The 16082-nt window shown below is 36.4% G+C and overlaps 2 protein-coding genes across 3 annotated transcripts; one reads left to right on the top strand and one right to left on the bottom strand.

Annotated features, from left to right (window-relative positions):
* Positions 1-127: 127 nt before the first annotated feature.
* LOC103505261 (proteasome subunit beta type-7) lies at positions 128-13615 on the bottom strand. 2 transcript variants are annotated; one of them, XM_026820612.1, is made up of 7 exons: positions 13476-13615; positions 12228-12421; positions 11816-11949; positions 7800-7830; positions 7517-7653; positions 6956-7107; positions 128-569 (listed from the first exon to the last, which is right to left on the bottom strand). In XM_026820612.1, exons 1-7 carry the CDS (start codon positions 13520-13522, stop codon positions 452-454), a joined length of 813 nt encoding a protein of 270 aa, XP_026676413.1. In that variant the 5' UTR covers positions 13523-13615; the 3' UTR covers positions 128-451. The 2 variants fall into 2 exon arrangements, with proteins under 2 accessions (XP_026676413.1, XP_008467807.1); XM_008469585.3 differs by lacking the exon at positions 7800-7830 and having other exon boundaries at positions 7517-7684; positions 13476-13611.
* On the top strand, positions 2668-4249 carry LOC103505260 (lactosylceramide 4-alpha-galactosyltransferase). Its single transcript, XM_008469584.3, has 2 exons — positions 2668-2987; positions 3438-4249. Exons 1-2 carry the CDS (start codon positions 2694-2696, stop codon positions 3846-3848), a joined length of 705 nt encoding a protein of 234 aa, XP_008467806.1. The 5' UTR covers positions 2668-2693; the 3' UTR covers positions 3849-4249.
* Positions 13616-16082: the final 2467 nt, after the last annotated feature.

Raw genomic sequence — 16082 nt, 5'->3', positions numbered from 1 at the left:
TGACTCATGTTAGTTCGCATTTTTAGAGCAATAAAGCCTTTTCGTTTTTTCTATGCTCAAAGTTTTCGTGTTAATTTATTTTGTTATTCAAGGTATGTGTCCTAAGAGAAAATCAAAAGTTCATTGGTGTTTGGAAAATCCTAATCAATTAATTTTATTCATATTTTTTGTTGTTGTATTTATATTTGTTGTAAGGATTTCAAATAAAGGTTTCTAGACAGAATAGAAGGATGCAAACTTTTCGGAACAAAAGCATGGTCCACAATTATCTTTGCACTCCCAATTTATTACTTTCACTTGCAGAAAATATTGACACATGGTACAATATTTTCGTTTAATGTGTTGTGTTTTTTTAAACAAAGTAAAACATCTTTGTTTATTGGAGCTCCACCCAACATTTCACCATTATAAAAAATAGAATTGATATATCCTCACAGATAACTTAAGCGGATCAATCGGTTTCCATTTCGGTTCCAGTGTGAATGACTTGTTCACTTTCCACTACGATGGGTATCCTCTGAGTGGAGAGAAGAGCGGTAGTTCCTCTCTTGAACCGATAGTCACCATCCCTGTAAGAATAAACACAAGTAGATGTAAAATATGATTGAGATGGTTTTCACTAGAAGACAAACAATTATGCTGTTAATTTAGAGCAGAATCAAACCACTATAGTTATTTTGAAATTATTCATCATTCACTATCAGTTTTTGAATATTGCAGTCTCTGAGACCAGACAACTAGTTTCAGTAGTTTGACAAGTTTAAATTCATAGTGCATTAGATACTCATTCTGTTGTCATTAATGTTAGGCATAGTTGGTACTTGAATCAGCACCATCTGTTCAGGGATCTTCCATAAGAATTTTCTCCACCCTCTCCACCCTAATTAAGCTGGGTGAATTTGCTTAACCCCACACACAAAAGGCCCAAACTGAGGCTTGGGTGTGGGGGCTGGTCGGCCCCAGGGGACGGGTTGAGCTTCTACGAATCTACGAAGCTGGGTGAGGTCAGTGTGAGTTGTTGACTTATCCCTGTTTAGATTGTTGACAAAGAAAGGGTGAAATGCCTCTGGTAAGACCTTGCTCCTGTGGGTCTACAGGTTTTTGTTAAATTAATAACTAACATCTAAGCATACTTGAAGACTGTTATGAAGTATGTTTAAGGTTGTGGTTATGTACCGGGTTGAGATCGGCAAGGTTGGTAAACTTGCCTTGTTTTTAACTTACCACTCCCATGCCAAACTGTAAAAACAATATCCTGTCTCACCTAGTACTGTCTCAACTCAACCCAGTACATTAACACAACCTAAAGATTGTGTGGAGATTGGCACTCTGAGAACACTCGGAGGTTAACATTATATGAACCTGTAGTATAGGGCCTTAGTCTTTGAAAGTGTTGTCAAGCTCTTGAATAAGAAACAACAGTTTAAGACTCACCCGAGACTTCATCGCCCTGGTTTGATAAGGTGTCTGATAAGACTTCCCGAGTTAGGTTTCCAAGATTGCTGATCTCATCTGTCAACTTGGAGAGTCCTCCACCAAACCAGGCCATGTTAGAGTGTTACCAAAAGCACCATAGGGAGGGCAAGCTTATTTCTATTTTCTAGGACCTAAGCTATTAAAATAAAAGGATAATTGTACGTAAAAAGGGATTAAAACTCGAATTATTTCGCAAATTTACATCAAGATTTCGAATTTTTTACATAAAACACACAAAAACCATACACGTAAATACGAAAACAATTTTGATAAGAAGATCAAGAACGATGCAAAATTTTGTGAATAAAAAGGGATTAAAACTCGAATTATTTCGCAAATTTACATCAAGATTTCGAATTTTTTTTTACATAAAACACACAAAAACCATACACGTAAATACGAAAACAATTTTGATAAGAAGATCAAGAACGATGCAAAATTTTGTGAAAAGGGATTTTTTATTTAAGAATCGTATACACGATCATTGTTTCATTTTGAGTCGATATTCAATATTTCGTTAATTTTGAATACATTTCCTATTGAAATTAATTTTAGATTTTCCTTAAACTTTCATTTAAATATTTTTTATATTATTTTAATTTTAAATCTAATATAATTCCATTGATTTCTTTTCAAAGGTCTTCTGCTAGTAGCTAGTATCCGGGATTATTTAGGAGGGATTTTTTTTTCAAAGTCCATTCTCTTCCTTATCAAATAAAACAGCTGTTTTTGCAAGGAGCTCATTTTTGCGTACTACGCAAGGTTATGTAAACAAATTTTCTTTCCGGATCTTTTCACTGAAATTTTTCCAAGTTCCTCACTAGTTTCCACTTTTCACCATTTACAGACGATTGTGCAAGACCTTCAAAAATGTCTATTGTTTCTAATTTAACACGAAAGGTGTCCAGTAGGAAAAATAATTTGAGAATTTGTCCATAACAGGTGTTAGAGGAGTATTGGTATTTTATGCCACAAAGAGTTCATCTTACCTGGTATCTGAACAGCATTTGTCTCAAAAGACGGTTAGCTGTGATGACTCTTGGAATTTTCAAACTCAAGCATTTGGAGAACAAACCTTATCTGTTTAGAATAAAGGGTGGGAAATAACCTAGCAATCACAACTCTCACAAGAGCAATGATTTTTTTTTTGCCTATTTCCCATTTCATTTTTTTTTTGCCTTCAATTTGTTTTTCAGTTTCAAAAACCAGACCTGATCATGATCCACAGTAACCTGGGTGATCTCGGTGGTTACTACTGGGACATAATTCATTCCCTCCTGTCAGTAACCAACACTACCATACATTTCCAACAAACCCCAATACCCACTCATGTCTTTGGACAGAAACTTTCCTCTATCTACCATGCTTCTGATGTGACAAGGATTAATGTTCTGATGAAATATGGAGGCATCTATTTGGACACTGACTCCATTGTGTTGAAAAGTTTGAAGAAATTCCTCCACTTTGAAATGGTCCTTGGGTGGCCAGAGATGGAAGATATGGGCTCACAAGTAAGCTATATCTTACAGGATTATTAGGATAAACAACATAGAATTTATTAGGTACCAATTTATAGGTACCAATTTTTACTGGGCCAAAACTGTTCATTTTTCTCTTTCACATGTTTGGCAGAAGGAACTTTAATAACAAAGGTCTAGTCGTCCTAAATAACAATTTTTACTGGGCCAAAACTGTTCATTTTTCTCTTTCACATGTTTGGCAGAAGGAACTTTAATAACAAAGGTCTAGTCGTCCTAAAATCGCAGACAGAAGAAGGGCACAATAGGAGAAAGCTTATATAAATATATATCATTCCGAGAACAAACCTTATCTGTTTGCAATAAAATGTGTGCTGTGTCAGGTATCAGTGCTGGATCGCACCCGCGACCTAGCTCTGACAAGGTAGACACACGCTACCCTATAAAGCTAACCAGGCTGACTTGATAATATTTTTTTCACAGATTCTGATTGCACACAAGAACGCCCGGTTCCTGCGTCTCTGGCTGAATGGCTATCGTATTTACAAGAGTTCTATCTGGTATTACAATGCCGGACAGTACCCCACTGAACAAATTCTCCACTCCCGTCCCGACCTGGTGCACCGAATCAAAACCAAACTTGGCGTTCACAACCTGCTCACCAAACTACATGAAGATCCTGAGTGGGCTGAGTGGCGAGAGTACTACGCTATACATCTCCTCGCTAGACATTATCCAGGGGTAGAGGAGGTGAATGAAGTGAGTGTTATGACGTCAAAAACACCCTATGCTCAGATAATCAGGTATGTTCTGTATGAGACAGCGCCTTACTTTGACTTGCACAATGTTGTGTTGAAACGGAACCGACATCACTGGGTGTTCAAGAAAACGTGAGCCTGTGTCAATAGCACTTCGCCAGGTCCCGATAGATCGCCGAAGTCATATCGAGTGTGGTTGGTAGGTTGGTACCCAAATAGGTGCGGAAAATCCAATGCGAAAATGGAACATTTCTGACAAATTTCATCAAAGTGGATGAGAGTTATGGTGAAACAAACCGCAAACGTAAAGGTGTATCCTAACGTAGACGACCGGCCGTCGACTATGTATGGAATGGGGATACACCTTAAGAAACTAAAGGAAAAATTGACGTGTTTTAAGCTTAGAATTCACTTTGCTCAACTAAGTTAAATTTGTGCTAAACATACAGTACCTACTGAGGACTGAGGTTGCTCTATAACTCCATTATCTGCAAGAATCATAGCTTAGTAATAATTTCTCATGGTAAATCTTCTACATTTTTCCATCAACCATTCTTACTTCCTTTTTTCATATCAATCTTTTTTCTCAATTTCTTGTAGTTTTACTTTTATTTCTCTCTTTCTATTTTGAACTCTGCTTTAGATAGGTATTTTTGTTACATTCACCAGGTATTTTATAGTAGGTAGAAATTTTGCAAAATCATTATTTAATGTTAAACAAAACAACCCATGCTCAATGATATTATTCACTCCCGTCCAAAATTTAATCAAATTAAGCTTTATTTCTCTCTTTCTATTTTGAACTCTGCTTTATATAGGTATTTTTGTTACATTCACCAGGCATTTTTATAGTAGGTAGGAATTTTGCAAAATCATTATTTAATGTTAAACAAAACAACCCATGCTCAATGATATTATTCACTCCCGTCCAAAATTTAATCAAATTAATTGCTTAGCAAGTAGAACTTTGCCTTTCTTTAATTATTCTTAGTAAAGGGTTTAATTGAATGGCTAAGAGGCAGGGCGGACTAAGTAAAAAAAAAAAAGCGTTTTGAGATAAATGGAGTTAAAGTTTAGGACTAGCCCAAGTTTGAATAGAGACAGCCATTTTGTTTTTACTCTCATTTCAACACTAAAGGGAAGTTAGTAACCAATTAAAAAGTAAAAATCTTTCTTTAATTATTCTTAGTAAAGGGTTTAATTGAATGGCTAAGAGGCAGGACGGACTAAGTCCAAAAAAAAAGCGTTTGAGACAAATGGAGTTAAAGTTTAGGAATAGCCCAAGTTTGAATAGAGACAGCCATTTTGTTTTTACTCTCATTTCAACACTAAAGGGAAGTTAGTAACCAATTAAAAAGTAAAAATAAGATTTTTTCGTGCTGTTTCCAACAGTATACAATACGCAAAAAGTCAATTTTTGGACTCAGTCCGCTGTACCTCTTACCCATTCAATTGATCCCCATAGATTTTAATAACCTGAGCTTTTTTAATGTATAACCTTAGCATTTTGCACTTTAAAAAAAAAAAAAAATTAACTTTTATTAAGTAGTTTGTAACCAAATATTTTAGAATTTTAGATTTTTTTTTGCGTCCAAACAATCTGGTTGTATTAGTTTTTATTCTAGTTTGTTGTTTGGTTAGATTGCCAAACACCTGGGTACGAAGGTTGTCAATACCGAGACATTGAGCATTTTTCCGTCCCGTGGCCGAGTGGGTTGAACACAAGGCTTGAAATCCGGAGGTCCTGGGTTCGATTATCTATTTTTTCCGATTCTAAGCCTGGAATACGGGGTGCACAGAGCCTAGTGAAGATAATTAGTTGATTAGATTTAGACGTTCTTTTAAATTTCTTGCGTTCGGCTAGGAAAATTAAAGAATACAAACAAGCTATGAGTACGAACCTTTTGCAATTATCAAAACTGAAGCCTGGAGTATGTTCTGGTACCATTTTGAGCTATCAGAAAGATAAATCAGCAGGAAAAAGGGCAAAAACTAAAAGTTCAAAAGTTGGAAAATGAACTTTTCGGAAAAATCACAAACATGAAACTGCAAATTTCTGTTTTGGATAAGGGAAGCGAGCCACTTATCAAAAAACCTCATTTCACTTGTTACGTGAGGGTTTTTGCCAACTTCACATACAACAGAGCGCTCTCTAGTGAGCAAAATTTGAGTCAACTAAATGGCGCGAAAACAGTTTGGAAAAGGCGCGAGTTTGAATTTTACCATAACCATAACGTAGAGCACGTTATGATTTTACTCTCGTAGTTTTCAACTTTTTGTTTCGTTACAAATTTTCATCAGTAAATGGTTTCTTCAAATTAAATCGATCCCAAGAGCAAGGAGAACCTAGGCCGATTCTAAGCCTGGAATACGGGGTGCACAGAGCCTAGTGAAGATAATTAGTTGATTAGATTTAGACGTTCTTTTAAATTTCCGTCCCTTTTATTCCATTTATTTGCTAATACTTGCAATTTTCTACCAGTAATATACACCAATATGCTTTGTTTAGTAAATTTTTATTAGTACATTCTGTGATCTTTATATTTAGTAGTACAAAACAAAGTTAGGCTTACTAGACATCTGTGCTACCTACTTTCCAATAAGTACGTAGGTAGAACAATGACGTTAATCAACATTGTACCTACAGGACTGGTATGATGACCTACCTCGGTAAGTATCTACATCCAACTTTTGACATACACAGTAGATTTGACTGGTATCTAAGACGTATTACACATTTTAACATGATGATGGTATTCTTCATTTCTTTATTGTACAGGTACTCTCATCTCCTATCAAAGTTTGTTCTAGATTCAACTATTGTAATGACTTCTAAATTAGTTAAAAGTACATCTCTGACTGCAAGGCCTTCTGAACAATAGTAGAACAAGAAAAGGGGAAATAATGAGAACAATCAATAAAATGTTTTGACGGACTACCCAAAGTTCGGGTTGCCAAAACGACACAGCATACTTCTCAGACAACATTAAATAAAAGCATTTAAAGTGCAAGAGTAAAAAGACCATAGCCTCCTACCCTGTAAGTGCTGAGTAGCACGTCTGCCTTGTAAGTGCTAGGCTGTGGATTCACTTCCCGCTTGGGGCAGATCTTATCCTTTTTTTTTCCTTTCTGTGTCCTCTTCTTTTTCATCAAATCTTTCTTCCCTAGAAAGGATTCTGCTCTACAGTTCTCTCTATAAAACCTCTCCAAAAAGAGAAAAAATCAAGATCTCAAAAAACTTACTTTTTTCCTTTCACATTAGCAATTTCATATGGCCGCAAGTACTCTACGCCATTCTTCTTGATCACACACAAGTCAATGTTACTACCAGAGCCCAAGTCATTGAATACACCAGCTGCAATAGCATCCCGCACAAGCTTCTTACACTCTTCTTCCTGTAAGAAAAGTAGGAATAGCATTGTAATCAAAGTGTGAAATAAGATTGCTCTAACTTAGGTACTACTTGAGTTGTTGGACTGTACAACTTGATCAGAAAAAAAAGAAAATTTCCTTACATGTACCTACTGGATATTGAAAATGTGTATCAAATTTTTGACAGACATTTCAAGATCCACTGTGGAACACATAGACTTAGAACTCACTATGTTGGTTCAAAAACCATCAAGTTATTAAACAAATGATAAAAATCTATGGGTTGGAACTCACACTCTACTTTGTACTTTTTCTCTCCCGAATAATGAACATTTTTAGCAGTAGGTACTTGTGTTCACTTACAGTCCTATTAGACTTCCTTCCCTCCTGAATAACAAAATTTTCAGCAGCAGGTAACTTTTGTTCACTTACAGTCATATTAGGTTTCCAGTTACTTTCAAACACGCTCATTGCGGCCAAAGATCCCGAGCCCATTGTACAGAATGGAACTGTATCCGAGGAGCCATGAGGATAAATATTAAACAGATGAGCTCCTGTGTCATCAACACCTCCCAATACCAGAGCAGCAGATACATGACCCTGAGAAAATAGAAAGTAAATATTACTCATGTTGGATTTCACCAATATTTATTCAGTCATTAGAACTCCTGTTAAGCTAACAGCCAGTTAAGTTCCATTTAATTTGTATTGACACCTCCCAATACTAGAGCAGCTGACACATGACCCTAGAAGATAGAAATTAAATATCACTCAGTACCAGCCTTGGTGGTATAATGGTCAAACCATTAACTTGATAGGTACCTACCTGAACAAGAGGGCATGGGTTCAATCCCAGCTGTGAAGGAAATATAATTTGAGAATTTGACCACAATAATAGGAGTGTTGGTATTTTATGTCACATGGAGGCAAGAGGGGGATTGAGACAAAAGCCAGCAGGTGCCCCCTTTCAATCACACACCAGGGATGGATGGAGGGACTACCTTCTTGTTTGGTGTTGGTTTTAAACTGAATGAGGATCACAATGTAGGTGCTGATGAACCCCATCATCTGAAAATTAAGAAAAGGGGAAATAATGAGAACAATCAATAACATGTACTGACGGACTACCCAAAGTTCGGGTTGCCAAAACGACACAGCATACTTCTCAGACAACATTAAATAAAAGCATTTAAAGTGCAAGAGTAGATCAACTCTAGACCGGGTGATTTTTGTCCAATTATGTTCCTAGGTACACGGATGAAAGTTTTCAAGGATAAAAGGAACTCGACTTCTGTGAAAACAACCTGAGGAAGTCATGAAAACGGACAAAATAGGTATGTTTTTTTTCTTTTTCTAATTGAAAAATATCGTGAAAATTTGATTCGTCGAAATTTGCGTACTTTATTGTGCAATAGATGCAAGTATATCTTGACTGATCGTTTTATTTACTTCAAAAGAAAAGACCTTGATCAGAAAACTGAGAAATTAAAATTGGGTCAATAGGAACTAAAATATCAATAGTTGCTTGACTTGCTTATCATAAATTAACACCATTCTTCGATTCATGTGCTAGTGCTTCAGTAAACTGTACCTAGAACTCATTTTAAAGAGAGCCCGTTGACCGGCAAATTTCCTTTAGGTGCCGAAAAACTGCACCAAATTTCATAAAAATCAATCCAATTTTTCCAAAGATTCGCCGTGATCCTTGGAAACAAATAGATTTCCACACAAACTGAATGAAAGAACCGTCCAGTTAAAACTTGGACCTCAGAAAAGAGAGCCCGTTGCCCGACAAATTTCCTTTAGGTGCCGAAAAACTGCACCAAATTTCATAAAAATCAATCCAATTGTTCCAAAGATTCGCCGTGATCCTTGGAAACAAATAGATTTCCACACAAACTGAATGAAAGAACCGTCCAGTTAAAACTTGGACCTCAGTCAATTTGGTCACCTCTGATTTCTTTAAGTGACATGTTTTGTACTAGGGGTCATCAAGTTTAGTGTTGAAGTCTTCCCGTTAGAATAAAGTAGAGTAGTCCAGGTTTATGCTAATGCTATATGTTGGAAGTTGTGAACACAATTAACTTCTTAAACATTCATAATAAAAGTACAGAGACCTTAAACATTATAATAATCAGAAGTACGTACGTACATAATAAAATACAGATGTACGTACTTAATGTAATTTTATTTTAAATAAATGGTAAGTTAGCACTCGCCTTATGCTTTATACAGGAAGGATTAAATTAATAGTTGATTTATGACTTTACACTTTAGAGTTCGCACTGACGATATCTGTAATTTTATCCGCAAAAAATTATATCGTCTGTATTCACAATGAAATAATCGCTATAATGATCAAAAATGTCCTACTTGTCCTGTTGATGAATTTTCTAAAGTGTGAAACGGAACTTTTCCGCGATTCTTCATAAAAATTAGCACTAGTTTCTTTAGAATTATTTCTGATTGTTACAAGTAACTGTCTTTGCACTCCCAATTTATTACTTTCACTTGCAGAAAATATTGACACATGGTACAATATTTTCGTTTGATGTGTTGTGTTTTTTAAACAAAGTAAAAAATCTTTGTTTATTGGAGCTCCACCCACCATTTCACCATTATAAAAAATAGAATTGATATATCCTCACAGATAATTTAAGCGGATCAATCAGTTTCCATTTCGGTTCCAGTGTGAATCACTTGTTCACTTTCCACTACGATGGGTATCCTCTGAGTGGAGAGAAGAGCGGTAGTTCCTTTCTTGAACCGATAGTCACCATCCCTGTAAAAATAAACACAAGTAGATGTAAAATATGATTGAGGTGGTTTTCACTAGAAGACAAACAATTATGCTGTTAATTTAGAGCAGAATCAAACCACTATAGTTATTTTGAAATTATTCTAGCCTCCTACCCTGTAAGTGCTGAGTAGCACGTCTGCCTTGTAAGCGCTAGGCTGTGGATTCGCTTCCCGCTTGGGGCAGATCTTATCCTTTTTTTTTTTCCCTTTCTGTGTCCTCTTCTTTTTCATCAAATCTTTCTTCCCTAGAAAGGATTCTGCTCTACAGTTCTCTCTATAAAACCTCTCCAAAAATACCCAGGATGATCTAAAATTAGTACAGTGTAAATGAGTGATTCCATGGATTTTTTTAGATCTATCTGTTTTAACCACCCAAATTTTCACCTTCTGCAGGTTATCCCAGGAATGTAAGGAGATACCTGAAGACATTCGTTACTCTCTGTCTGGTGCTCCTCATTATTTACCTCATACCAACTCCCCGCAAACATTATAATGACCCGCAGATGTTTGACAAGTTCAACAATGAAACGGGAATGGACTATGCCATTATACCGAACATTGTTCATTACGTCATCTTCAACAATCAGACTATTGATTTTGTCACTTTTCTATCCATAGTGTCAGCTATAAAGGTATCTATTAAAAAAAAAAAAAAAAAAAAAAAAAAAAAAAATTAAGCTAACAGGCTGTTTGAGGCTGGAAAGAAGGTTGGTGAAATTCACTAGCAGTCTTGATGGTATAATGGTCAAAACATTATTTGATAGGTACCTAAAGAAGAGGGCATGGGTTCAATCCCAGCTGTGATTAGGGTTGGGACATCGAGACGAAAACATCGATGTTCGATACATCGATGTTTTTAAACTTCGATATATCGAGTATCCGATGTATCATCAAGATCTCAAAAAACTTACTTTTTTCCTTTCACATTAGCAATTTCATATGGTCGTAAGTACTCTACACCATTCTTCTTGATCACACACAAGTCAATGTTACTACCAGAGCCCAAGTCATTGAATACACCAGCCGCAATAGCATCCCGTACAAGCTTCTTACATTCTTCTTCCTGTAAGAAAAGCAGGAATACATAGCATTAGGATCAAAGGTGACCACGGTGTGAAATAAGATTGCTCTAACTTAGGTACTTGTACAACTTGAGTTGGTGGACTGTACAACTTGATCAGAAAAGAGAAAATTTCCTTTCATGTAAGTACCAGATACTGAAGATGTGTATCAAATTTTGCCAAAATTGGACAGACTTTTCAACCCTGAAGAAATGTGCTGTAGTACCGGGGTGTGCATTTCAGACAAATTTTCTGTCAAACTAAATAAATAAAGGACAGACTTTTCAAGATTCACTGTGGAACACGTTACTTGGAGCTCACTATGTTTGTTCAAAAAACTATGAGGTTAAGATAAAAATTGGATCTGTGACTTTGTACCTACCTACCTACCATTCTTTATCTCCTGAATAATTTTGGCAGTAGGTACTTGTGTTCACTTACAGTCATATTAGGTTTCCAGTTACTTTCAAACACGCTCATTGCAGCCAAAGATCCAGAGCCCATTGTACAAAACGGAACCGTATCCGAGGAGCCATGAGGATAAATATTGAACAAATGAGCACCTGTGTCATCGACACCTCCCAATACCAGAGCAGCAGACACATTCCCAACCCTAGGTTGGGACATCGAGACGAAAACATCGATGTTCGATACATCGATGTTTTTAAACTTCGATATATCGAGTATCCGATGTATCGTAATCAAAAACATCGATGTTGACATCGATGTTTTTGTTCCGATGTATCGATGTTTTCAAAACATCGATGTCGATGTCCCAACCCTAGCTGTGATGGAAAAATAATTTGAGAATTTGTCCATAACAGGTGTTAGAGGAGTATTGGAATTTTATGCCACAAAGAGTTCATCTTACCTGGTATCTGAACAGCATTTGTCTCAAAAGACGGTTAGCTGTGATGACTCTTGGAATTTTCCCAGTGTTCAGCTTGAGTAATTCTAATTGGGATGCAATCAAGTCTGTTGTTACTTGAGTATCAGCAGCAGTACCTGTAATGCAATGAACAGAGCATTGGTCAACAATAATGTAATATCATTAGGCAGTACCTATGAAATTTGGTTATGCATTCCATCTTCAAACTAATTTTTTAGCCAAGTACCTATATTTATTAGAGCCTCAAAATTGAAATATTTCCAGCCACTTGAAAAAATGAGATTGTACAGGAAGAAGTAACTTAACTGTTTTTAACTATAAAATCTCCAAAACCAAATCATTAGAATTCATTTTGCATTTTTTTCCTTAAGCTTCTCTTTATTTCAATACTTACCAGCTCCACAACAGTAAATGTTCTTGGCCATGTAATGGATCTTCTGACAGTTCTTCTCGGCTACAATGGTGTCATCTGTAGCTCTCGTATCGGCACCTAGGACAACACCATCAGCAAAGATTGCTCCGACAATAGTGGTACCAGTTTTTCTAGCAGTAGGACCACTGTAACCTTTGGATGCTAGGAAAGCATTTCTGAAATTGAATAATAGAATAATGAAATTAACAAACTTTTGGAATCCGATAGAGCTGACTGTGACTGCAATCAAGTCAGAGTAGCTAAGCAAATAACCTGTTAAAGTTCCACTTGAAAACCACACAGTAACTCTCAAGCAGTTTGTCCAATTTTGATGAAATTTTCTATACTTTTGATGAATAGATTTTGGGCCAAAATGGAGCACTGTTTTAAAAATTACTAGAATCCTAAGAACCAAAATACTGGAAAACAACAGCCTGTTGACTTGGAAAGTAATGGTGTACCTATAGCATTGCCTGACCATGTAAAAAACTTGGTAGGCGTTATCTACATGGTTTTATGCTCTAGTTTCTCATATTCTCGAATCCCTGTGGTATCCTGTATTCCGACAGTTTTTCTCAGCTACAATGGTGTCATCTGTAGCTCTCGTATCGGCACCTAGCACAACACCATCCGCAAAGATTGCTCCAACAATAGTAGTACCAGTTTTTCTAGCAGTGGGACCACTGTAACCTTTGGATGCTAGGAAAGCATTTCTGAAATTGCATAATAGAATAATGAAATTAACAAACTTTTGGAATCCGATAGAGGTGACTGCAATCAAGTCAGAGTAGCTAAGCAAATAGGTAACCTGTTAAAGTTCCACTTGAAAACCACACAGTAACTCTCACGCAGTTTGTCCAATTTTGATGAAATTTTCTATACATTTGATGAATGATAGCTTTTGGGCCAAAATAGAGCACTGTTTTAAAAATTACTAGAATCCTAAGAACCAAAATACTGGAAAACAACAGCCTGTTGACTTGGAAAGTAATGGTGTACCTATAGCTATAGCATTGCCTTACCATGTAAAAAACTTGGTAGGCGTTATCTACATGGTTTTATGCTCTAGTTTCTCATATTCTCGAATCCCTGTGGTATCCTGTATTCCTCTCTGGAGTGAAAGGCAGGAATTTTTCTACGACTAGCTGTCTAATCTGCCTTTTGGTTGGGAATCAGCTCTCGCGTTCGGCTAGGAAAATTAAAGAATACAAACAAGCTGTGAGTACGAACCTTTTGCAATTATCAAAACTGAAGCCTGGAGTATGTTCTGGTACCATTTTGAGCTATCAGAAAGATAAATCAGCAGGAAAAAGGGCAAAAACTAAGTTCAAAAGTTGGAAAGTGAACTTTTCGGAAAAATCACAAACATGAAACTGCAGATTTCTGTTTTGGATAAGGGAAGCGAGCCCTTTATCAAAAAACCTCTTTTGTCAAAGGAGGTTTTTTTTGCAAAGTTCACATACAAGAGAGCGCTCTCTAGTGAGCAAAATTTGAGTCAACCAAATGGCGCAAAAACAGTTTGGAAAAGGCGCGAATTTGAATTTTACCATAACGTCTAGCACGTTATGATTTTACTTTCGGAGTTTTCAACTTTTTGTTTCGTTACAAATTTTCATCAGTAAATGGTTTCTTCAAATTAAATCGATCCCAAGAGCAAGGAGAACCTAGGCCCTTGAAAAAACAAAGTTAGGCTTACTAGACATCTGTGCTACCTACTTTCCAATAAGTACGTATGTAGGTAGAACAATGACGTTAATCGACATTGTACCTACATGACTGGTATGATGACCTACCTCGGTAAGTATGTACATCCAACTTTTGACATACACAGTAGATTTGACTGGTATCTATAAGACGTATTACACATTTTAACATGATGGTATTCTTCATTTCTTTATTGTACAGGTACTCTCATCTCCTATCAGAGTTTGTTCTAGATTCAACTATTGTAATGACTTCTAAATTAGTTAAAAGTACATCTCTGACTGCAAGGCCTTCTGAACAATAGTAGAAATGATGACCTACCTCGGTGAGTATCTACATCCAACTTTTGACATACACAGTAGATTTGACTGGTATCTAAGACGTATTACACATTTTAACATGATGGTATTCTTCATTTCTTTATTGTACAGGTATTCTCATCTCCTATCAAAGTTTGTTCTAGATTCAACTAGATTGTAATGACTTCTAAATTAGTTAAAAGTACATCTCTGACTGCAAGGCCTTCTGAACAATAGTAGAAGTACTTAACCTACCAAAGTCATTGTAGCTCTCCCTGTTAATAAAATGTAATTTTAATTGCAATAAAATTTATCTTCTGAAGATCTTCTTTCATTGGGCAATTGGGTTTCTGATGTTACTGAAATATTAACATTGTTCCAGATTAAATTTTATATGTACAACTAGTAGATACTTAGGTACCTATATCTAGAAAGGTCAATAACAGAATGATGTGCGGGTATTTTTTCGCTATGCGGGTAGGTATCACCTCTTACTTTTAGGTAGGTACCTACATAATATGACCTAATGGGGTGCAGGAAGGATCTGTCTCGGTGGGGTAGTGGTCAAGGCGTCCGCCTGATAAACAGGAGGGTTCGGGTTCAATTCCAGCCGAGGGATGCAATTTCATCTTCAATATTACGTATATTTGAACATTTTACGGTAATTTATAATAGCCTTTAGTCTTATTCGGGAGTAGGTATAAAGTATCAACAGGGTTTCATAGTTTGTTTACACTTACAGAAACTTTTGAAAACTTTTTTCCCAGGACATTTTCAACCTTTTTCTTGATTAATAGGTACCTGTTTTAAAGTTTTATGTTGTTTCGAAAAAAGAACTATACCTACTGATGAGTTTAATGTATGTGTATGTAACATAAATTATTTATAGGTGGGTATACGTATACCATATTATGTACCTACTTTGGTAGGTAAGTACTTGGATAGTTTTATGACTGACAATGATTGTGAGAAAGAAATAAAGAATCAATATAACACACATCATGAACTGCAGAATGAATGAACTAAGTATTTGAATGAGTACCTAAATGAATGAACGGTCTAGATAATTATGTGCAGTAAGTACCTACATACATAGCATCAATATTTTTATTCATCTCATAAGACCCACAATTCAACCCTTAAGTGTCGAAATATAGGTCCAAAATCTTGGTTAGACGGGAATGAAGAGACTTTTCAGTCCTATTTTAGTAGGATAAACCCTAACCAGTCTGGCTAGCTGGAGGTTGCAAAGGGTTTATCATGCTGCAAAGGAAAAGCACAGGTCCACATGATGGTTGACTGCGGTTCGGGACGGGCCAAGTAATCTTGGCTAGAGGTAGGTAGGTACTTGGATATTTTATGACTGACAATGATTGTGAGAAAGAAATAAAGAATCAATATGGCTCACATCATGAACTGTAGAATGAATGAACTGAGTATTTGAATGAGTACCTAAATGAATGAACGGTCTAGATATGTGCAGTAAGTACCTACATACATAGCATCAATATTTTTATTCATCTCATAAAACCCACAATTCAACCCTTAAGTGTCGAAATATAGGTCCAAGATCTTGGTTAGACGGGGTGAAGAAACTTTTCAGTCCTATTTTAGTAGGATAAACCCTAACCGGTCTGGCTAGCTGGAGGTTACAAAGGGTTTATCATGCTGCAAAGGAAAAGCACAGGTCCACATGATGGTTGACTGCGGTTCGGGACGGGCCAAGTAATCTTGGCTAGAGACCATCAACCCCCCTCGGTGCAGCTACACCGCTACAGCAACAACTGGGACTACTACAGTAGTAAGAAACCGCCAACAACACCAAAAACAACAA

This window comes from Diaphorina citri, unplaced genomic scaffold (genome assembly GCF_000475195.1).
Source record: "Diaphorina citri unplaced genomic scaffold, Diaci psyllid genome assembly version 1.1 scaffold160, whole genome shotgun sequence".
NCBI lineage: Eukaryota > Metazoa > Arthropoda > Insecta > Hemiptera > Psyllidae > Diaphorina > Diaphorina citri.
This window is presented reverse-complemented; position numbering and strand designations above follow the sequence as displayed.

Bases quoted from the DNA above. Each gene is read 5' to 3' on its own strand.
- LOC103505260 (XM_008469584.3), top strand. From the start codon at position 2,694: ATGATCCACAGTAACCTGGGTGATCTCGGTGGTTACTACTGGGACATA. The intron at 2,988-3,437 runs GTAAGCTATATC...TTTTTTTCACAG, and splicing joins TGGAAGATATGGGCTCACAA to ATTCTGATTGCACACAAGAA.
- LOC103505261 (XM_026820612.1), bottom strand. From the start codon at position 13,522: ATGGTACCAGAACATACTCCAGGCTTCAGTTTTGATAATTGCAAAAG. The intron at 12,422-13,475 runs GTTCGTACTCAC...ATTCAATTTCAG, and splicing joins AGTTTTGATAATTGCAAAAG to AAATGCTTTCCTAGCATCCA. The intron at 7,108-7,516 runs GTAAGTGAACAA...CTTTTCTTACAG, and splicing joins ACTGGAAACCTAATATGACT to GAAGAAGAGTGTAAGAAGCT.